Source organism: Sander vitreus, chromosome 6, assembly GCF_031162955.1.
Source record: "Sander vitreus isolate 19-12246 chromosome 6, sanVit1, whole genome shotgun sequence".
Lineage (NCBI taxonomy): Eukaryota > Metazoa > Chordata > Actinopteri > Perciformes > Percidae > Sander > Sander vitreus.
In genome coordinates, this window is record NC_135860.1 from 29,934,807 (window position 1) to 29,958,689 (window position 23,883).

The 23,883-nt window shown below is 42.2% G+C and overlaps 2 protein-coding genes across 2 annotated transcripts; one reads left to right on the top strand and one right to left on the bottom strand.

Annotated features, from left to right (window-relative positions):
- Nucleotides 1-1,925: 1,925 nt before the first annotated feature.
- On the top strand, nt 1,926-11,290 carry sybu (syntabulin (syntaxin-interacting)). The gene is made up of 7 exons (XM_078251941.1): nt 1,926-1,949; nt 2,236-2,419; nt 4,515-4,715; nt 6,679-6,778; nt 7,442-7,594; nt 9,390-9,545; nt 10,088-11,290. Exons 1-7 carry the CDS (start codon nt 1,926-1,928, stop codon nt 11,271-11,273), a joined length of 2,004 nt encoding a protein of 667 aa, XP_078108067.1. The 3' UTR covers nt 11,274-11,290.
- A 2,282-nt stretch (nt 11,291-13,572) lies between these two features.
- Nucleotides 13,573-23,883, bottom strand: ebag9 (estrogen receptor binding site associated antigen 9). Its single transcript, XM_078253676.1, has 7 exons — nt 23,582-23,883; nt 20,398-20,492; nt 19,888-19,969; nt 19,521-19,676; nt 17,805-17,915; nt 16,633-16,724; nt 13,573-15,134 (listed from the first exon to the last, which is right to left on the bottom strand). The coding sequence occupies exons 2-7, from the start codon at nt 20,478-20,480 to the stop codon at nt 15,017-15,019; spliced, it is 642 nt and encodes a 213-aa protein (XP_078109802.1). The 5' UTR covers nt 20,481-20,492; nt 23,582-23,883; the 3' UTR covers nt 13,573-15,016.

Sequence of the window (23,883 nt, forward strand, 5' to 3'; positions counted from 1 at the left end):
ATGTACCACTTGGACGGAGCAATGGAAGACAGGCTCGGGTTCACTGATGCGACAGCCGCACACAGGCCTTACATCATTCCCAATGCAAAAAAAGGCAAGAACGCATGCACTTACGCAACTGACCCCTAAGGCAACGCCGCTGAGAGGAAATCAACAGGCGAGAGGAAGTTAAGTGATTGTATGAAGTTTATTCAAGCATGAGAGGAATGCTGCATTATTTAGCTTCAAATCATCAATAAGAAATATGTTTCTACCTTGTTTAAATGTGCACGTACAGAACGAAACGTTTTGCCAAGAGTTTATTTCTAGTTTGGTCTCTACTTGTGGCCTTTCTTTTTAAAGGGGATATAATATCACTCCATCATCTATTATCTGTCAATGCTGGGAGCACTTTCTAGCTTTTGGCAGGCAGCCCCACAGTCATGGCACAGAATGAGGATGAGGAGAGTGGGTGTAGTTTTGCTTAGTTTAGAGTGTTGTACTGAAGTTGGACTCCTTTCATCTGCTACTGCGCTTCTTCTGATCATCCTAATCCTGGATGACTTTGACGAAAAAAAGCCAGAATATTAAAAGAGTAATAGCAATCTTTCTTCTTTATAGCTGTATCTGTGTAGTCTCTGAACTCTTCTCTGTTATACTATTTTTGGAAACGCTAGCATGGTTCTATGGAAATGTCCGTCTATTGGTCGGCATACCACTTTGGTCCAGACTGAACAATCTTGACAACAGTCAGATGTAATGCAAAGGAATTTTGTACAGACATTCATGGTCCCCTGAGGATGGATCATTAAGACTTCCCCAGACTTGTGCTGTAGTGCCACCATGAGGTTGACATTTGTGATACAGAGCTCTTCATATACAGACTACGATTCAGAGTGAAATATCTCTGACTATTAGATGGATTGCCAGGAAATTGTGAACAGGCATTCATGGTCCCCAGACAATGGATCCTTAAGACTTTGGTGATCCCTTGACTTTTACTCTAGTGCCACCATGAGGTTGACATTTGTGAGTCAGCGTGAAATATCTTACCCACTATTAGATGGATTGCCGTAAAATTGTGTACATTCATAGTCCCCAGAGGATGGATCCTAAAGACTTTGCTGATCCCCTGACGTTTGCTCTAGTGCCACCATGAGGTTGACATTTTTGTTTTGTAATGAAATATCTCAACAACTGTTCAACTGTCAGGTCAAAATGATTTTTTTATCAAATACTTAATTAATGACCAAATACGTGCAAAGCTAATGACATTCCTACCAGCCTTAGCTGTACTTGCTGATTCACAAATGTTAGCATGCTAACACGCTAAACTAAGATGTTAACAATATACCTGCTAAACGTCAACATGCTAGCATTATCACTGGCGGGGATGTAAGCATGCAGATATTTAGCTCAAAGCACCACTGTGCTTCAGCCACTAGCATGGCTGTAGACTCTTAGTCTTGTTATGTCATTATTTTTACACTTTTTATTTGTTTTTGCTGTTAAATTCATTTGCCTTCATTTGACTGTTAAATGACTTTACAAATTCTGGTTTAAAAAGGTACTTGGCTGTTTATTTCTCTGGGTTAATGTGGTTAATATGTTTCATAAGGTCATAAATTCAGTGTGTGTTAGTCATGCTCTTGGCTTCTTGTGCCATCTGTACCAGGCAGGCAGGATGTGTGTGTGTGTGTGTGTGTGTGTGTGTGTGTGTGTGTGTGTGTGTGTGTGTGTGTGTGTGTGTGTGTGTGTGTGTGTGTGTGTGTGTGTGGTGGGAGGGATTTAGTGACGTAACAGAGTTCAGACAGAGGGCCCTTGTTTGTTGAGGGTTTGAGCGCCACGTCAAAACGCTGCCACATATGAAAAACACATGACAAAATGACTTACCTGATTTTTCTCCTCTTTTTCATTTGACAGAGGAAAACGCTGCGTGAAGCACAATGGGACCCTTCCAAGAATATGAGGTGAGTCTTATTTTTGCAGCTGGCCATTGGTGATAGATGTCTGCATGTTGTATTTGAGTCTTTTCCAAATGGAAGTGTTTTTTTTTGTTTTTTTTAAAGCAATTTAATATAGAAAAAGACGAGTAAAATGTGTATAATCAAAAGGCAGACAACCAACAATAGATACAAAATGTAATCTTTTATGACTTTGAAAATATTGCCATCCTGAAAAAGATGGTACACTGAGTCAAGGTGGGTGGGTGGTTGCATTCCTGCCTCCAGCTCTGACAGATGTTGCTTCGAACAGGAAAAGAAGTCACCGGAGAAAGGAAGCCCCCGCAGCCGCATCCCGCGTTTGGTCCTCCATCCCTTCCGACCAAAAGACAAAGGTTCGCCTCTGTCCGATTCACCTTTTTCAGAGGAGGAGGGGAAGGAGTGTGACAGCTCAGACCTCTCCAAAAGGACCATCAGCACCAACAGCTACTGCTCTGGTAAGAAGTTCAGCTCCTGTCTGAGGACAGCTGAGTTCATGGCGGGAAAAGGCAGTGGTGTAGTCTACGTGATACGCAAGTATACGGAGTATACCCACTAGGAAAGGTCAAGGATTTCAGTATACCCACTTACAAAAACGCAAGGATACCGTTTAACGATGATTGTTTTGTGAGAGAACTTTCACAGTTGCTTGGCAGTCATTCTCTGCGCAAATTTTGAAATTAACAAATGTGAATCACTAGAGTAGATATATGAAACAAAAGCAAATTTAAGCTACACTTTTCAGTGTTTTGGTAAGCCTGCCCCTGAAGCTATACTGCCGCTTCGGATGACACTGCAGCAGACGTTAACGTTACAGAAACTACAGAAAATGAGCCAGATGAGGCTAATGCTTTACGCGATAATGTTACAAAAACCCTATGGAGTCGTCGCTCTGGGACACGCCGCTCTGGGACACGCCGCTCTGGGACACGCCGCTCTGGAACGGGCGAGTCTAATGCTGGGAGGGAAAAAAATACACTATACTCACTACAAAAAACTAGACTACACCACTGGGAAAAAGGCATTTACAGGCTGTCAGGTGCAAGATTGTATTGCAATGCTCTTGATTAGTTGGGTAAATCCTAGTCTATATCCACGACGTTCCACTTCTGGGATTGCTCCGTTGCCGACAGAAATACCGCCCGATTTCACTCATTCAGGCCAGATAGGCCTTGGGCTTCCTTTGTGTTGGCGTTCTAAACTCTGGTGGATTTGTGAGGACTATGGTTAACTGCTCCTCAGATCTCTGCAGGGTAAATCCAGACAGCTAGCTAGACTATCTGTCCAATCTGAGTTTTCTGTTGCACGACTAAAACTACTTTTGAACGTCCACATGTTCCACCAAAACAAGTTCCTGAAATGTGAGTGTAAGTAAAGTAAAAATACCTCAAAATTGTTCTTGAGTACAGTGCCTGAGTAAATACTTAGTTACTTTCCTCCACTGACTGAAAGCAGTTACTTTGATTCAGATATTCTAACTTCTTTTTTTTAGCACAGCATGCCAGATTATACAACCTCAAACAGAAAATGTAGTTATGTGTATTTTATGATCCCCTAAATTGGCCTTCTTAAGGGAAGGCAAGGCAAGCCAGCTTTATTTGTATAGCACATTTCAGCAACAAGGTAATTTGAAGTGTTTTACATAAATCATTAAAGAGCAGTTAAAAACATTTCAAAATATTAAAACAGATAAAATACGAGAATAAAAGTTACAGTGCAGTATAAAAAATGGACAATTATTTTAAAGAAAGGCAGCATCAAAAAGAAATGTCTTGAGCATTGACTTAAAGCAACACCAAAGATTCTTTTGTAACTTAAAATAATGTTTCCAAAATCCTTTCAGTGGTTCATCAACTCGTAACAGGAACGGCACTTCAACTTCAACATTCGCTTTGCTATAACTGCACTATGCAAGTTTGCCAGATCGGGTAGCGGATCAGTAGTTTGAATGCGAACAGTAATGGACAATTCCGCTTCCAACCTGTAGGGGGACCGAAGAGGAAAAGTGCTTTGGTGTTGCTTTAAAAGAACTGAGAGTTGCGGCGGACCTGCAGTTTTCTGGGAGTTTGTTCCAGATATGTGGAGCATAAAAACTGAACGCTGCTTCCCCATGTTTAGTTCTGACTCTGGGGACAGCAAGCAGATGACCTGAGAGGGTCTGGGGGGTTCATAGTGTAGCAGCAGATCAGAAATTTATTTTGGCCCCAAACCGTTTAGTGCTTTATAAACCAACAGAAGTATTTTGAAATCAATTCTTTGAGGGACAGGGAGCCAGTGCAAAGACTTCAGAACTGTAGTGATGTGATCCACTTAACAACAAGCAAATGAAACAAAAGGACTACACATGCACACTGTGTGCATGTAGGCTACAGTATGTGTGCATGTGTATACTGTGTATTTTCTGAGAGTGAGTAGCCATTGTGAAAGCTGTCGCGTTATCTGTCAGATAGCAGCCAGGCTGGACCTTGAGCTCTGATTGACTGCCTGTGTTCGCTGCCTGCCCCTCCGCTGCCTGTTCTTGGCTATTACTGTCTGTGTGCCTGTCTACAATAGATGACACCGGCTGCCCCACTAGTCAGTCTGTGTCCCCCTCCAAAACCCCGCCAGGCTCAGAGCAGAGTGCCCACGGCTCGCCCGTACTCCCCGAGCGCAAGACCAAAGTGAAGAGGGTGAGGATGATGGCCGAGTGGAGCGGCGAACCACGGAGCGCCCCGAGGCACAAGAGGGAGCTGAGGTCGGCCATGAAATCCAGAGGTAAAGACGAATACACAGATACAGATACAAATTGGAAATCTTCATCTCAGGCCTGCACTATCATGATTGGAACCTATAATGTGTGAAAATAATCCTTTTTATTTTTAAAGGCCAGTTATTTCATGGATCCAGGACACTATGCATCATGATAAAGTTCCCTTGGCCTTTGGAATTAAAATAGCCCCCCATCATCACATCCCCTTCACCATACCTAGAGATTGGCATGGGGTACTTTCCATAAGATCATCTCTCTATCATCTCTTTATCAGGATGCATAGTATCCTGGATCCATGAAATAACTGGCCTTATTTTTATAAAATAAAAATCTGCCTGCCTCTATGGGAATTTAACATAGGGGTGTACTTACTTCTGCCCCCTGTATTTTAAGGAAGAACATTTATTTATTTTACGATACATTATTCATTCACAAAGAAAATTGGTGTCCTTAAAGATTGGATTTTTCCTCATTTTTTTAATTAATGCATTAAGATCAATTTCCAAAAGATTTTGGAAGAATTTTTATTCCTCTTTTTAGTCAACTTTAGCATGGATGTATTGACTTGTGCTTAGCACTGTATATACTTATGCATGCCAGTGGTTCCCCAAAGACCAAAGTACAATAACTGTGTCTTTTAAATGTCAGCAGCTAGCAGATTCCCTGGCATGTTGACTTGAACAAACACTGACCGGGAAGCAGCTGCTTGCCTTAAAGGAGAATAATAACCAGAGTGAATTGTCATCTGCGCATCTGTGCTTTCTTAACATGTATTTTAGAAACAGCACACTCCAGTCTTTATCCTGAAATCTCCCCCACCCCTACTTTTAATCTGAGAAAGGAGAAGAAGAAATAAAAAAAACTGCCTGATCAAGAGTCAAGATGGAGAAGAAGGCTGATTGGTTGCAGGAAAGGTTTGGGAGCTTAGCCAATTAGGCTGATTAGCAGGAGGTTGGTATACACTGATTGAATGTGCACAGACCATCAGTTGACTCACAAAGTGGTGGAGGATCACTTACGTTTTGAACTATTTTGTTTGTCACAGTCGTCACTGCACACAGTAATATGATTTTGTTTGATGGCAAAAGATGCTACTCAGGTATGGCTTTAAATTTCGTCTTTACTAATGAAGAACACGCAATGAGATGTTCTGTGCCGAGGCCTTTTATATAGCCTACAGTGTCTTGTGACATTTGAGCAGCTTGTTTTACTCATAATGAGTGGATGTTATTGGCTAATTCTGGAGTGGTAATGCATTTGTAAGTGGTTTATCTGTATGTCCTGCTCTTCAAACTCCCATTAATCTAAGAAAGGGTATAGATCATGGGGAGTAGCTGATCCAGAAAGTGTTGTATTAGAATGATAGTGTTTATCCATTTGGTAATGGGGGGTGGGAGACTTGATGGAAGCCTTGCTTACAGAAACCGTAACCTGATAATTGTGCTTTATTTTGCACATGATCCTAACAGACCTATATGTTAGATGGTGCTTAATAAAGGAGAGGCTAGTGTTAACACAGGAAAACCGTGAAATTGAAGGGGAAAAAAAAAGGTCAGGCTGAATGTTGAGGCTTCAAGTGAGACTATAGCTTTTTTTTCTGAACAGACAGTAAGAGTGGAATGGGACCGAAAGCAGGCAATATCAAACACTTCTTGGTGAGGCACAATGTGTTTTACTTTGTTTAAATGTATATATTTTTTAAGTGTTTAAATATGGTGTAAACAAGGAGAGATATTCTATAAGCCAGCAAACGGACTCAACATCTCTTAAGTTTGCCACATTAGCTAATACACACTCATTAGCCACATGGTCAAGTGAGGCTGCAGCGGAGTGAGCAAGGGTGCATTTTATTTCTGATGAATTCAACTTTTCATTCAAGGAGGAAGATTGCATTATATCAGCTTTTTAAAAATGACTCTCGTTTGAGTCTGCTGGTGGTACTAAAACACTTGACGCTTCTCCCTGCAGGTAGTGAGGCCGACTTTAGCTCCTCCAGCAGCACAGGCAGCCTGAAGACCAGGGAGCGCCTCGCCTCCCTTTCAACTGGAAAGAGAGCTTCTTCACGCAGGTATGAGCAACGCCGGAAGAAGTATTCAGATCCTTTTACTTAAGTAAAATGACTAATACCACACTGTAAAAATACTGTTCCAAGTACCCAAAAGTCCTGCATTGATGATGTTACGCAAGTAAAAGTATGTAACGTCAGGAAAATGTACTCAAAAGTAGTGAAAGCAAAAGTACTCGATGCAGAAAAATCCTCCCATTTTAGAAACTGAAAACGATCCGAACAGTTGTGTTTAATGGTCTAATAATTTCAGCTGGACTTGTAGGCCGTTATATTGTTCGGTAGTTCAATTTATAATAAAGCATCATGTTTTATAAACTACACGTGTTTTGTGTGCAAAAACTTTTATGTGCAAAGTAACTGGTAACTAAAGCTGTCAGATGAATGTAGTGGAGTAAAAAGTACGATATTTCTCTCTGAAATGTAGCAGAGTAGAAGTAGAAAGTGGCATGAAAAGATTTAAGTAAGTACAAGTACCTCAAATTTGTACTTAAGTACAGTACACCACTTAGTTACATTCCACCACTGGGTATGAGGTTCATACTGTATCATCGGTATCTGCTGGGTTCACCACTAGATAAGGCATAAACTAAACCACACTAAAACGGAAGTGTTGATGCATTAAGATGTCAATTTCTCCTACTTATTTTGCTTTCTTTTATCAAGTCGCAGCACCCACATCAGACCGCTCCCAGTGTTCAAACCAGCCGGGAGCCCTACAGCCAACCGCGATGCAGAGCTCTACGCTCCCTACAGGATTCCTCCCACGGCTGCCTCCTCAACCAACAGCAGCAGCTGCAACTCCAGCCCCACCTCCAGGTCGCAAACATGGCTTATTAAAGGACAAATCAAGCGCAAAATGTAAACGCGCATGTACACCGAAGCATTGAGAACTTTGTAAGTGTACACAGTTTATTAAAAATTAGTTTAGAGAGACCGTACCGTTCACGTGTACATGCGGCCGCCATCTTGGGGAAAACGGTCATGACCAGACAAACGCCGTGTAACCAGTAACATAGCTCAAGCACGTCGTTTTCCCAAGATGGCGCCTGCCTTTATACATGAATGGTACAGTCTTTCTACAGTATCTTTTAATAAACTGTACCTTACAAAGTTCTCAATGCTTCGGTTTACATGGAGGGACCCTCATTATGCTACTGTGGAAGTGTGGTGCTATTTTGAGCCTTGTTAGTGGTGTAGAAATAGTGATTTCTTTTTACTTTAGCATGCCCCAACGACTAGCATTACAAGCTCATTAGCGGTTTGCGCTAAAACTGGTCACATTAGATTAGCATAAAAACATATCTCAGAACGGTCAATTCGGTACACGTGTTATTAACCCCTAGGTTCATTTTGCGCCAGATTTGTCCTTGTCCATGGTCGCATAACAAAGATTGTGGTTTTGAAGTTGCTTCAGGGAGAAACAAGTCAATGTTTGGAGAGATTTGGACTGTGGCTCAGGCTCGTGTGCAGCGTAACAATGAGTCAGTGGGTGGCTGGATTAATCTCAGACTGTTTTATCATTTCCTCTCTTGCAGCCATCTGGGATTAGATGATTTGGCTGTGGTTGGGATTAATGAGGATTTAATAGAGCAAATGTCCAAATATGGTACCCAGACAGTGACCCCACGTACTTCATCCAATTGGTAACAGGATTGGAGTGAACACACCTTGGTTTAGAGAAGAGAACAGGGACCTAAATATTTCAGAATGTATGTGTGAATTTAATAGCCTGAAGCTCAAATGTGTGGAACCACCATGGAGTTCTGACCTGGTGCTCCAGGCTCTGTATTACTTGAAAGGTTTACTTCTTAGGCTTTGTTTGTTGACAGCTCAGCCCTGCATACGGTTTAACCTAAAATCCTCTCTCAGCAGTATAAATTACAGTCTTGAGTTTTTATGCAGCAGCAGAGTCTGCCCTCTTATCTCATGTTTAAAGCTTCCATAAATGCTTAAAAGCCTCCACTGTTGTCACTTTAGGACACCGCTGCCAGCAGAGTTCTGTGACACGTCTTCCTCTGGCATGTTACCTTCTCCTGGGCTGCTTCTATTTCTGGCAGTGATGCAGAGCGCTCGCATCAAAGCCTCAAGTATCCCAGGTTGCTAGGATATTGTGCTAGTGGAAGAGAGGGGCTTACATGCTGCTTTGCATATTGTCTAAATCCACCCACTCATCCTGTACCCAAAAAAACGCAAACCCTTTTATCAGTTCTTTGAGCTTAATAAAACACTGATCATGGGACATGCAAAAGGACATTTGAATGCTAATGCATGTTTTTTTTCCGTTAGGTGACTTATTTCCTTGCCAAACAGTGCTTGTATTTAGATAAACCAGCATTTTAATTTTTATTTTTTTTTTTGCTCCTAGTCTACATGCCAGTAATCCTGTGTCAGACAGTAATTCCAGGCTTCAGAGAGCATCTGCCCTGACAGCACTCTCTCAGCCAGACAAATTGTCGTCAGCAGGGCGCGATTTTTACTTTTTACGTGTCGAAGTTGGGTTTGTTTTCTACTGCGGCTTCAAAATGTCTGGTTGGGAAGTGATGGGACAACGTTGGTTTTAAAAGGGGTAAACCTTGCCTTTTAACCGTCATTACGTCTCTCTGACCAACAGAAGAGCGAGCCTGGGCCGCTACCACTCCTGTGGAGACAACCATGGCATCAGAGCCCCGAACCCAGAGCAGTATCTCACCCCTCTCCAGCAGAAGGAAGTGACCATCAGACACCTGAAGAGCAAACTGATGGATGCAGAGAACACGGTTCATGACAGGTTGGTTCAGATTTAGCAGCACAGAAGCTCCTTGTGTAGCTTTTTATGGGTTTAAGAAAAGATGATGGTGGTTGCATCGGGGGGGGGGGGACTGAAACCGTGGTTGATGTCATCTCCACATACTGCAGTCAACTTTTGAAATCTTCCTGAAATGTGAAGCTACTGGAAAATAAGCTATTAGATTAAAAACCTGCATGATGCCACTAAAGTTATAACTTGCAAAAAATATGCAATGTAGGCCTACGTAAGACATTCCACAAATTGTGAATTAAACTGCTTTTTTTAATCCAACACATTTTTATCATAACCTTAAAGTATCCTTGAACTAACTGCAGCCATGCAGCATCACTCCTTCCCTACTGCTTGTATTATTATGCTAAGCTAACTGGCAGCTAGCTATAGCTTCATATTCAGCATATACGTAGATGGAGTGATATTGATCCTCCAATCTAACTCTGGGCAAGAAAGATGAAATTGTATATTTTCCAAAATGTCAAACTATTACATATACTATTGGACACTTTTTCTTCCCTCTTCATTAGAGAGACAGAGGTGGAGGAGCTTAAGGCCCAGCTCGGCAGGATGAGGGAAGACTGGATTGAAGAGGAGTGTCACCGGGTGGAGGCTCAGCTGTCCCTCAAAGAGGCTCGCAAAGAGATCAAGCAGCTGCGTCAGGTGGTGGAAACGATGAAGAGCAGCCTGATGGAGAAGGATAAGGGAATACAGAAGTATTTCATTGACATCAACATTCAAAACAGGAAGTTGGAGTCCCTGCTGCAAAGCATGGAGCTGGCCCAGAGCGGCTCCAACCTCCCAGACGAAAACACCTTGGATTTCATCTGTGACAGCCCCGATAACGGTGGGAAGAAGAAGATGGTGGGGGAGGAGGAGGGCGTGATGGAGCTGGGAACCCAAGGGGCGGAGGCGATGGCGGACAGCGGGCTGCTGGTCAACGATGAGATGGCCAACAGAGCGGACATTTTGGAGCAGGTCTTCATGTCCACTGCGGTGGATTATAGTCAGGACTCTAGCGGCAAAATGGGTTCAGGGACAGAGTCTGGTCCTGAGGTGTCCATGCTGTCAGAGGGACAGTGGATTGACGAATCCACTGAACCTCTCCCAAACACCGCTTACGCCACCATCGCCCTCTCCTCGAGCACGCATTCCCTGCTGAAAGCAGAAGATAAAGGAATCCAGACCGACATAATGCCCCTGTCTCCAGACTTGCAGGCTCTGCTCCTCCAGCTGCTCAAGTTCCACGAGGCAACCGCGGGGGACACGGCGCTGTCAGCCTGCAGCAGTCTTCTGGGTCTCCCAAACTTGCCCGACTTCGCTTCCAATCCCCCTGACCCAAGACCTCCCCTACCCAGCATGCCCAGTCCTGCTCCCCCAGAGAGCCCCGACACCTCCACCGATTCCGGCACGTGCTGCTCGGACCCTGCAGAGAGCCGGCGGTTCATGGAGGAGCTGGATTTTAGTGTCTGTGAGGAGAAACCTTGTCGTCAGTCGCCAGGACTGGATGTGGCCGGCAAGCGTTACTGGAGCAACAGCTTCCTGGTAGATCTGGTCGCGGTGGCAGCGCCCGTGCTACCCACGGTGGCCTGGCTGTACTCGCGGCACGGTGTGGACGGAAGCGCTCCGGTGTACAACATTGCTGCTCTTATCAGGGGCTGTTGCATCATGGGATTGCACTCTCTTCGTCACGTCGCTCACAGGCCGAATGCGTAAAGGCTTCCACCCCGCATGCACACGCCTAACCTTGAACTAAAAGCACTTAAGCATTTGTATTTGTGAGATTGTTGTTTTTTTTTGTTAACACTTGATATCAATGCAGTTATTTTGGTTCCAACACTTACTTTTGCACTGTACAGTTGCCATGAGTTGAAGCAAAATGGTGACATGAATGGGATTATTTATGAAGGGGGTTATTTATGTATTTATCATTTACATGTATAAACTGATCATCTGGGTAGATGGTTGTGTTATCATTGTCCTGTGGTGTCCCTAGGTGTTTGTGTTTTAAAGAAGTTATTTTACGTTATGACATTTTTCATTCAAAGATGATTTGTTACTTTCTGTTTTGATGGGTTTGGAAATTCAAGTTTTTTGAGTTACTGTTCAAAAAAAATCTTCAGCCAAAGTTGATGTGATTTCACTGTTCGTTTTGTGAAGAAGTGTACATTTATTTATTTTTTTCCTGGGAGTAGAGCTTTATTTAGCCTGTGCATTGTTCATAGAAATAAGCTAATGCTTTAAAGCAATTGACACTTGTTATGTGCCTGAGCTATGTGCAATACTGGTTTGTTTACATCAAATGTCCTTGTATCTTTATTATTAAAGCATGATCAATTCTGGCCATGTGTTGTGACTATTTTTTTTTGGTGTGACATGTTTGTTATTGGGGGTTGACTGAACTGGGACAAACTGTTAAAGACTGGGAGAGCACAATTTGCGCAATATGTTCACATAAATTAATAAAAGGGAAACTATCAAGACTGAAGTCAAGTGCAACCAAGCAGTGTTCTCATGACAGCGTCTTACATAAAAGCTTTTCCTGGCTTGGATTTTCAGACATCCCTTGGGTTGTGGAGCTGACAATGTAAAGTGCATTAGATCCACTTTACTGTCGTCTCTCAGAAGCCGTAAAATGTCGTCTGTGCCCTTATGCTATTAAAAGCTGCCCACAAAAACTACCATTGCTTTCTTTAGTCAACACATAACATCTACTCTTTCAATGAAAGAACAAGGCGATTAAGATGAAATGAACACTTGGCATCTTTGCCATGATTACTCCATTTTCCACTCCTGCCATATGGTGATGCATCTTATGTTGCATAAGCATGACCTCGAGACTAGTGAGTCGTCAGATGCTGTAATCCTCACACTAGTCAGTCACTAGTAATCACTGGATTAAAATGAGTGGGAAGCAATGGTTGCAAATCAAACCAGCTGAGAAAACACCAGTCTTGTACTGTATAATCAGTATATGTGATTCTCAAGCCTTTCAGGACAATGTATCCATTCAGCTCGTTCTTTCTGAAGACTGATGACGCGTTTTTTTTTCTCTTTTGGAAGTGGGTCAGTCTCTGAGTGGTTTTGGCAGGCAGTGTCTCCTGACAGATGGGAGTGACATCATTATGATGGGGGTCAGATGAGTGATGACAACGGTCCATCAATCCAGGTTAAAGACCACCTTATGTCATACATATTTTAATGATTTTAACAAGACTAGAGTCTAAGCTTGCAGCTCTGAGGGGGAGCGTGCCTATGTTCCCACATTTTTAAGATTTCTTTTCAAAATTAGGCCCTATGTTCCCACATTTCCTATTTCATTAATTTGTATTAGATTGTGCCCTAAAAAAATGTTGGAGAATAGGGCTTAAATTGACGGGAAATGTAGGAACGCAAGACCTAATTTTGAAAATGTCCTAGAAATGTGGGAACATAGGGCTGACCCCCTGTAAGGCTGCAGGTACAACTGGGCTTTGAGCTAAATGCTAACAAGCTGGTGTTTACCAGGTATAATGTTAATGTGTGTACGAAATTTCATGGCATTCCATCCAAATAGTTTTTGACACATTTCAGTCTAGATCAAAGTGTTGGAATGGCTGACCGACATCACTGGAGCTATGCCACTAGCATGGCTAACAAAAAGCCCAACCCCATATCATGTTGTACACATAGCAAAGCTTAATAATCATGTAATTTGTCATCCATCTGTAATGGTGTATATTGTTCCCAAATTGCACATCAGGTAGCAGACTTGTGACTGAAGTTATTCATCTTCAGAGGTATGAATCAAATCATTTTATTAAAAACCTGTGTAGAACTGACACAGCAGGGATACAGTCTGCCAAACCTTCTGGATTGATTGAGCTTGTGGTCCTCAGTTGTGCTCATCCGTGACATTTCTTATAACAGGAAGTCTTACACATGAAGGAGATAAATGAGTGAGAAACAAGGGGTACTCTGCCATTCATTTTTGGAAGAACTCAAATGTGCAAAATGACAAAACTGAACATGCAGCTTTTCTTAATGAAAAAATTTAATTCCTAAGAAAACACAAATCCATACCGATGAATTACCTGTCTTAAACCTGACCATGCACTAATAATCAGTCATTTCATCATTTAAGTTTCAGCAGAATCAGGACTTTTGAGGATCAATAAATCAGACATCAACCCAGTATTTCTTTGGAAGCATCAAATAACTTGCAAAGCTTTTCCAATTGCAGCATTCAGTATAGAAGCGTGCCCCCCTCACCTCCACCCAAGTCATGTATTAGGCCTTTTTTTTTCACTTTCCAATGTTTCCATGACAACAGCTTGCCTATTGGCACTGGTACGGATTTTTCCCAACACTGAATGGTAATTTCATTATAATGATGCAGAACAGGATGTTCAGTCAAAACCTTTAACTTATGCCTTACATTTTCAGATGAGAAAGTAAGCAAGAATTTATTTTTTTCATCTTGGTATAGGCCAAGATAACCAGTCTGAGATTACACTGTGACGGAGATCCATGTTTTTGAAAAGCAGCGTCTGTGCAGTGAGCGTATCAACTATTGAAGAGCAAAGTAACACTCCCAGCCCCTGGAAAAGAAAAAAAAAAAAATCAAAGCAGTGATCACTGGATTTTCTCTTTCTTTCAATATCAAAAACTGACAAAGGAGAAGAATGAATGGCAGACCAGTAGCCATGAGATTACCATAGGAACCCACAGCTAACATTTATAGTTGGGCTAGATTCTATGGTCATTTATCCATACTCTTATTGAAAATCTTCAGCCTTCATTTAAACCCAGATTTCCAGTGTACTAAGGGCTGCACAGCGCAGGGAGAGAACGTGAAATATCTAGCAACATTCATTAGAAAAAAACAACGAGAGACATAATTATAAAGACACAATAATCAAGCAAACCAAGGGATGTCACTGTTATACAGTGATGCTTAAAATTAATTACACCCCTTTGTCCTTTGAGGTTATAAATAAGACAAACAAAGGGAATTGTACTCCCTATTTGAGTTTCAAAAAGGTAGTACAAGTATGTTAATTTACACGTTCCTGAAAAAACCCCAAAATGAACATTTTTCTACGCTACCTGACAGATTTAATCAGAGTCTAAATGGAACCCTCTGATGCTGTAACTAACCATATACCTACGATGAACTGGATCATATAAATACAGCTCTCTTGAAGACCAAAATGACTTTTGCCACATGAACCAGGTGTACACCACGTGTGTTATCTCCCCTCAAGAATGATGCACTTTACACTGCTGCAGCTTGAAAACGGACTAAAATGGCTGCTGGTGGAAACAGGGTGGAGGAGGAGGACAGTTTTGCTAACAGATAAGTTGTGTAGGGTGGTAATCCTGGTCGGTTTGATGACTTTAAAGACAGGGTGACGATGGATTCTGTGTCGTTGCCCCCTCTCATCCCTTTGGCTCAAAATTGAGCATTTCTAAAAATGTTACGAGAGCTTGACGGCAATCTTCTGCTCCTTCTTCATCATCCTCTGAGCATCTTTCTCCATCTTCTTCCTTTGCTGCTCCATGGACCGCTTTTCTCGCTCAGCCATCTTCGTTTGTCTGTTAAATTTAAAAAAAAGAAATGAAAACATACGATCGCAAGCAATGTCACTACAGCGCACATTGACAGAAGCTCGGTCAGCTGGGAGTGGGGGGGGAGACGAGATTTTGTTCCTTGCTCTTGTGCGTTTGTAATTAAGGCATACACTGTCATCTGCTGGCCATTGTGTGAATCTACATCCCTCCAATAGAATTATTTATAGCTTTCTTTCAACTAAATCCACAGAGAGAAGAGCAGACCAAGCCCTGTGTACGTCACACTGATATGACTAGTCTGGCATTGCCAGACCTATCTCCGCAGCGCTGCACAGTAAGGTCTGGCTACACCACACATTACAGCTGTAAACAAGGCCCGAGCCCAACAAGTACATTCTGATTGACAGTTTTTTAAAAGCCCGAACCCGTTTACAGCCCGACAGTATTCAAATGTGCGCACGCACACAGCTCTTTTACCTTTTGTCAAGAATGAATCATTTATACATTTTTTAACATCATTTATTCATGACTAACGGAGGCTATAGGCCACTTGGAAGTTGGAACAAAGAAATGAAATAAGTCCTCCAGAGGCCAGCCTCCGTTTCACCTCCTCAGCATCCATTTTCACGCTAAACGAAGCGCATCACCTGACCGCTCATTTACCGCGCAACCCGGAGCGCAAGCCCGAGCCCGTGTAAAATGATAGAAATTAAGACCGAACCAGGCAAAGATCTTCAGCTCTACCACACATACATTTTAGGATAAGGGGGGGGAAATGCTCTGGGTTGTTTGCCTTTCTTTAAACCATCATTCACTGTCGTCTTAGGCAACGCTAAGCTCCGGACGCAGCGCCGGTGCAAGTCCGTCTCGGGAAGGAACTTGTTCTTGGTGGAACATTTGCACCCCTCAAAAAACAAAACAAAAAAAGCCACGTAAATATTTAATGAAGTTAACTGTTGACACAATACAGTAACGTGAGCTATTTAAATGAGCTGATACATGGTTAAACCTCATTTGTTCTTACCAGTGTATCTCCGTGTGTACTTTGTCCACAACAACCCCCCACCAATGGGTCCCAAAGTGTCCCAGTTAGAGAGGAAATGTCGTAAACATATTCTTTGTACAATCATTCCCCGAAAAAAACAAAAAAACAAGCAGGCCTGCCTTGTTGCACAATAGAATTTTCTTCAAAACTTTCCATTTTCAACGTGTAGCTTGCTAGCATGGCGGTTGTTGTAGTTTCTTGTTGCGAAGGGACTTTGGGAACGGCAACACAGAAAGCAGAAGGTGTGGGGGGGGGGGGGCTTGACATTAGGCTGATGTCAAGCTTAATAGGTCTGATTTTCCCTTTGTTTGACATACAAAACAGAACGCATGCACACGCTCCTGTAACTGTTTAATAACTGGCTGGTGCTTATTAATGACGAATAAGGAACTTGGTCAATGGAAAACTCCCGACAAACTGGTACTAGTGCACGTCTATGTACTGTGTATAGGCACAGAAGCATTCTTGAAATATTACCTGAGCACCTCCTCTGCCTCCCAGGCAGCATCAGACTCGTCCTCCCAGGCATTTGTGTCCTCCTGCCAGTTGTCCATTTCTCCCAGTTCAGCCTGTACAAAAGGATAGCTTCATTATATTTAAAGAGGGTGCTACTGTAACTAGAAGGCCAATCGGAGAGTGCAGGCCTCCGCCAAGCCATGCCTAATCTCACAATGTTAATGCAGTGTGAATTTTCCCAGTCAGAAACTCATTTTTCTGATTATTCTTACACCACATGAATGCAGCACAAATGCCCTTTTTCTTTTTCTTTTTTTGCAATGCCAACTAAAACTGAAAAATGATGTGTATCAGCCCCATGATTCGGATGTGCTGCAAAATTGAATGGGTTCTTCTTTGGCCCATGCTACACCCTTCCACCAATGATTATGGAAATCGGCCAAGTAGTTTTTTTCCATAATCCTGCTGACAAACGCACAAACAAACGAAGAAAAGGAAATAAAAAAATTAAAAACTGAGCGGAAAACATAACCTCCTTGCCGGAGGTAATTACAGCATTTCTATTGCCAGAGCTAAAACTGTACATCTTAAAAACATCTTTCACAAGCTAGTTTCTCTCATGAAAAGTAAAGGAAAACTTAATTTTTACTTCTTTGTCCATTCAATGTGTACATTTAATTAAAAAAAAAAAAAAAAGGTTTGATTTGTCATTTACTATGGCCTGTATGGCCTACTATGACAAATATCCATAAATGATCAATAGGATGAATAAAAAGTAATATGATGCGCTTTGCAGATATGGTTTCTTACATTCAAGCGTTGCCTCCTTCTTTACAAGCCTAACAAATGACACAACCCGTTTTACTTTCCTTTTCTATCTAAGCAACATTCCCCCATTCATATTTTGTAGCGACAGCTGATAAATATGTATTTGCAAAGTAACACGCAGAGTTTGTAAGCTATATAGTCTTCATGCACAAGACTACGACTGGGTTCCCCTACACATTGTTCAATTTAATCTTTACCCATTTTCCAGTCCTTTCTGGGTTTGCTTTGCACTTTAATGATTTTTCACACACGCATTTGTTGCGGAAATGTATGGCCATGTATTTGGACTGCATTTCATTTTATACCACTCTACAGACAAGTAGACACTTGGCGTAGGCTTCGGATGGTACAAAAGTGTAACTTACTGAGGGCGGATTGAAGGTCATCATATCCTGAGAAGCTGCCAGTCTGCTGGAGAAACCTGCTGAGCCATCAGGCACCAGGTAGTTCAAAGGCTCCCTTTTCTTCAGCACTATCTGCAATCACGGAAACCACAGAGACAGGAAAACTTCAACGGAAGCACAGATTTATGCTTTTGCAGTTTTTAAACTCGACCAAATTCAAGCAAATGTAATCATATACACCTTTAACGGTGCAGATGAACTATGCCATGCTCTTATGCATTTACATTATATGTACATAATGTACGCAGATTATAAGCATCTCAAGGAAACCAGGAACAACAAGCAAAGGGTGAGGAAGGAAGCATTCCAATCAGTCAGCTGTTCAGTCATCCCTATTTCACTGGAGATTTGTAGACTGACCTATTCATTGGTCTTACCTGTTATTTCAATAAAAAGGTACGAGACATTTTGTGAAACGGGTTATTTGCCGTCTTATCAAGAGGTATGCGAGTGGGTTGGAATTTTATTTCACCTTTGTGAGTCCACTACAGGAATAGAGCAGAGGCGTGCTTTGTCTAGTTTTGCACAAATTTAAAGCAGGAGGACACAGCTAGCCAGGGTCTGTCAAAAGGGACTTCTAACAATTTAAACCAAACTTCGGATCTACACGATTCACATTGCAATTCACTGTCTACTGCATTTCGTTGTCTTTGTACTTTGTACTCTGCACAATGACAATAAAGTTGAATCTAATCTAATGACCTGGTTGACAATACAAATAGTAAAGTTTGCTGGTATGGCATATGCACTAGTGTGGATAGTGCTTCATCAACTAACTAATTGGTCAAAAGATGGATGTGTCACGCTCTGAGTGGTCTACCACCTTGACTAAAGAACTTCCTGGGTGAAACCATGCATTGCTAGAAAGCTTATCCTACTTCCAGTCTTTGGGATAAGCTAGGGCGAACACATCACATAGTGATGTAAGTATTGAATGTGCAGCAATGAAAAGGCAGCAAATAAACATTTCCCAAAATGTCTGAGTATTCCTTTAATTATATGCTTAAAGGTGCTCTAAGCGATGTCACGCGTTCTTTAGGCTACAACATTTTTTTGTCACATACAGCAAACATCTCCTCACTATCGGCTAGCTGCCTGTCCCCTGAACACACCGTAAAAAAACATCTCCTCACTATCCGCTAGCTGCCTGTCCCCTGAACACACTGTAAAAAAAAACATCTCCTCACTATCCGCTAGCTGCCTGTCCCCTGAACACACCGTAAAAAACTGCGGTCTCTGTAGACAGCCCAGGCTCCACAAACGCCAACAAAAACAAACTGCGCCAACCTGCACCACCAAACATAACAAACAGTGTTCCAGACAATAACCGACAAGAAGGAGTTGGTTGAGCCCTCACCGCAGCAGTGTTAGCACGTAGGCTACTTCCACAATGCGTTCATGATTCATTCATGTTTCAGGAAGCACGGAAGGGAGGGGGAGGGGACGGGATGAGGAGGAGGGAGGGGCGAGCTTGTCTCCGTTGTGTTTGACAATACTTTGAACGTCAACAAGAAGTGACGTCACCCAACATCACTTAGAGCACCTTTAATCTATATTTTAAGCTGCAACATTTAACTAATGTCACCAACTTACAATAAATTGTGTGTTCAGGATATTCTGTATTAATGTTGCATCTGCTGGGTAATACTGGATCAGCTGCGCTGTCTGTGGACATACCTTCTGTGTTTTCCTGATGGTGGGAGTCATGTCTTTGAAGTAGTCGGGCTCGTCGTCCATCTCGTTGGGTGAAGGGGAAAGGTTTCCGTTGCCACCTTCGATCTTAATGCTTGTAGGAGCATCTTCATCCCAAGAGCTCCATTCCTCAATCTCTGGCTGTGCAGACGAGACAAGAAAACATGATTTGAAGCCAAATGTATTCATAGGATTTAAGAGGAGTTTGTGTAGTTTGTATGTGTAAGTAAACACATTCAAGTTTAGAATTTTGGTCCAATGATTATATCTGTAGTTTGCCTTTCCAAATATTGAACGCCAGGTTCTGAACTTCTCAGGGAAGGTGCTGTTGATTGATTGACACAATACTGACCTGTTTTGGTACCGATGATGAAAAGTCCACTGTTGTTGGAAGAGTTATTTGATCCCCACTGAGCTTGCGGCCCCTTCCACTCCTGCAGAGTTAATACGGCAAAATAACAAGTCAGAAAGGAACTAATTTAACGTTTGTTAAATTAATTTAACATTGTTATCAGACAGAACGGTCAGAACTCTTTAGTGTAGAGCGATTGAACCACTGACAGATATTTAAACTGCCAATTTTATTGTCTTCAAACGTTACAGATGCACTCCCTTAAAAAATCAATTGAGACCCTTCCTAAAATGCTACATTCCAGTGGTAAACCAGCATGCATGTTACCCACCAAGCAATGTGCAACATTTATCAGTATATGCAATTTCTCAAAGGCATTAGGTTACGTTTTTGACATTGTTATGCGTGTCAAAAAGTAGTGTTGCATTGACAAGATTTTCATAAAATAGAATGGCATGTTTTAGGGATACTGGCCATTGCAATTTTATTAAAGTGTTCAGTTGTGCTCACCTGCATATCAACCTTTTAAAGAAAGAAAGTAAGCTGGCTAGACACGTGCAGATCTTGAAAAGACGGAACTGAGTGATGGCCATGATGAAACTGAGCTGGTGGGGAAGGAAAGAGAAAATATTAGCATTTGGATTTACAATCAATTGTATAATTGATCGTCATAGCGACGCAGTACGAAACTGCTGTGACATCATCTTACGGCTGGGCGATATGGAGAAAATCAAATATCACGATATTTTTGACCAAATACCTCGATATCGATACAGCAACGATATTGTAGTGTTGACTATTGGTGCTTTCACAAAAATATTTACACAATGAGATTTTAGATAAAAAATCATCAGTAATGTGGATATAATGACTAAGTGGGTAAAGGCAAATAATAGAACAGTTACAACAGTCTGGTAAGTTCAGAAAATTACATCACCTTACTGTAATGCAGCCTTTAAAACCAGGAAAAGACAACACTTATGCCATATTACGATATCCAAAATCTAAGGCGATATCTAGTCTCATATCACGATATCGATAAAATATCGATATATTGCCCAGCCCTACATCATCTTCAATGCAACACTCACTGAATCCTTTCATCGGCAACTAACAGAGGAACGTCTGCACTTCCGTCAAGTGTACGGCGTAGTGTAGGGCGTTTTACGGGCTGCCTTTCAAAAAAGAAATCTGGGTCGAAGTGAATAAAACAAATTGTGCTGTTTACAGTAGCTTGGCTATTTAAAAATGGCGGGTTTGTGCTGGGAGGCAAAAATGGAGAAGTCACAGCGGCATATCGCGTCATACCATTGGGATACAAAACATGCGCAATAAAATCTGGTCTGCACAGTTTGCCAAAAGGCTCAATAGCTGGCGCACCATCACAGAACAGGGGGATGATAGATTTGTTTAATTCAAGCGTCCGCAGTCGGCCTTGGGTCGGAATATATTTTATACGAAAAATAAAGATATGTACATATATTGCCTGGCATCCTTTGGAGCATAGCTAAAAGGTTCCATCACCCAAAGACCCAGAGTACACATGTATTGCACTGTTTACACTGGTGTTGTAGTCAAGCCACCAACTGTCGAGTCCGAGTAAAGTCTCAAGTCCCCAGTGTTCAAGTCTGAGTCACCAAAAGAGTCTGAGTCAAGTCACTATTACCCGAGTTTGAGTCCTAGTCTGAGTCACTAAAAAAAGAGTCTGGAGGTAAAGTCGAGTCACCATTACCAGCGATCGAGTCCAAGTCTGCTCCTCAATTGTGCATTCACAAATGAAACATTTAGCGGCGCTCTTTCCAGCAGTGGATGTAAGATCATGTAGTAGGAGGCGTGTGCACTTCGTGAACTACAGTCGCAGGTGGACACACGCCCTGCCCCTGCATTACAGTTACAGACTATATATATCAAATTTATATGACCTATTACACATAAAAGTACTCTGAGACTTCATCCAACTTCCGAGTCCTATTTCATAAATCCTTGAGTCCAAGTCATCAGTGCGCGAGTCCAAGCCGAGTCATGAGTCCAGAGGCTGGCGTCTTGAATCCGTGTCCAGGACTCGAATACTCCATCACTGGTGTACACTATGTACTCACAGGGTAGTAAGTTGTGCACAGCCGTTATGCACTGACCGGAGAAGACTCCTCTTCTTTTTTTTTTTTTTTTTTAAAACGGTAAATTGCAGCCGGGCAGAGCATTACTGCCACCTATTGTCACACGCCAAATATACCGGCTTGTTTTCTCAACTATAAAAAACTTCAAAAACGCATATATAAATTACATTCGTATAGTTTGGCGTTCGCTGTTTCAATCGAAACCGATGCAGCTTATTCGCCCGCCATTTTTACAAGTTTGAAAATACGTTGGTGGTCCTGTGGCTTCCTCTCCGTAGCAAAGACGGCAACCATTGAGGGCGAGAAGTGTCCAGCATTCCACAATTAACGCTTTGGCTGTTTTGAGTGCAGCATCCAGGTAGTTGTAGTGCACTGCATTTTGACAACCAGCTGTGTTGGCGCCTGCGCAATATGCCCGTGTTGTCATTCGCTGGGTACAATCTCACTTCCCTTAAATTGCATCCACGGTTCCTCCACTTGCTTCCCTTCCTCCCACTTGCTTCCGATCTTCTTCTCCCAAGCATGGGAGAGACGGAGGAAAAGCATGCGAATAGAGAGGAAACGAGGAAATGTTTTTTTAGAGGGATGAGTTGCCTTTCCTCTGTAGCCTCACATGAATTTCTCAGCTGTATTGGCGGAGTTAGCAACGGATTTCAGCTGCAGGGCTTCCAGGAAGACTGCTCTCGTGTATCCTCGCTCATAGCTCCTCGGAGATCCCTCCCCCATCCTTGATCCTCGAGTCAAGAATTAAGAGCTTTAAAAGGTGCCCTTCACGAAGGAAGGCCGGAACAACTTCCGGTTCAACTGAGGAGCTATCAAATAAGGGAATTGATATTCAGCCTTTTGTGCAGGATAGCGACGATTCTCTGACCAGTGGTCTGCAGTGTTTTAACTCCACCTCACAGTATCGGCACAGCTCACTTGGAACCTAGACCGAGGGGGTACCAAAAAAGTACCAGGTACATCAACAACTTTTGCTAATGGAAAACCCAAAAAAGAGCGAGTCGAGTTAAGTAGAGCCGTGCCGTACCATGCAGAAAATGATGACCATGACTTGTTTAGCTCCAAAAACAGGATGTATAGTAAAGCAAGTATCCAGTAGACCAATACATATGCAGATTAGCATGAAATTGAGATAGTTGGCCACCAGGAATCAGTCCTTAAAAAAGACACGTGTTGTGGTAACGTTAACTTCCATGAACATGTCGTACCAACAACCAGTCATAATATTCATAATCTGGAGAGCCGTGACACCAGCTAACGTTAGTCTCTTATTAAAATGCTAACGTTACCCTGCTTGTGGGTAAACGGATAACGTTAACGTTACACTTTACTTAGCTAACTAGTAGATTGTATACAAATGTAATAATAATAATAAATAAAACTATACAGAAGAAACGGTATGCTTTCGCTTAGGCTAATACGCAATTGTCACCATAGAACAAAAAACATTGAGCTTAGAGTAACGTTAGATACAAGTTCTACCAATGTGTAACGTTATGCTAAATTAACGCACCAGATTTAGGAATTCACATTAGTTTTTTTGCACATCTTATCACACTGATAACGTTACTCACCTTGCAAGATGTCAATAGACCGTATTCAGAGCAGCTGTTTTCTTCTTGTATGGTACAAGAGACAAGTTCATGTATTTGCTAACCGTTGCTTGCTAGCTTAGCCCACAGGAAAACATGATATTCTGAATCCTTTAATTGTCTTCGTAAGACGACACGTTGACAGTGATAAACTATATCGCTGTCATGTTAAAAACATGTATGTAACAGCTGTACACCCCAATGTGGTTTCATGACAAAACTCCTAAATTCATGTCGTCGCTCATCTCTGTCCCATGGCTGCCATCTTTGAGCTGGGAGGAGCA

Bases quoted from the DNA above. Each gene is read 5' to 3' on its own strand.
- ebag9 (XM_078253676.1), bottom strand. From the start codon at position 20,480: ATGGCCATCACTCAGTTCCGTCTTTTCAAGATCTGCACGTGTCTAGCC. The intron at 19,970-20,397 runs GTGAGCACAACT...TTAACTCTGCAG, and splicing joins TTTAAAAGGTTGATATGCAG to GAGTGGAAGGGGCCGCAAGC. The intron at 19,677-19,887 runs GTCAGTATTGTG...TCGTCTGCACAG, and splicing joins CATCATCGGTACCAAAACAG to CCAGAGATTGAGGAATGGAG.
- sybu (XM_078251941.1), top strand. From the start codon at position 1,926: ATGGGACCCTTCCAAGAATATGAG. The intron at 1,950-2,235 runs GTGAGTCTTATT...TGCTTCGAACAG, and splicing joins GACCCTTCCAAGAATATGAG to GAAAAGAAGTCACCGGAGAA. The intron at 4,716-6,678 runs GTAAAGACGAAT...TTCTCCCTGCAG, and splicing joins GTCGGCCATGAAATCCAGAG to GTAGTGAGGCCGACTTTAGC.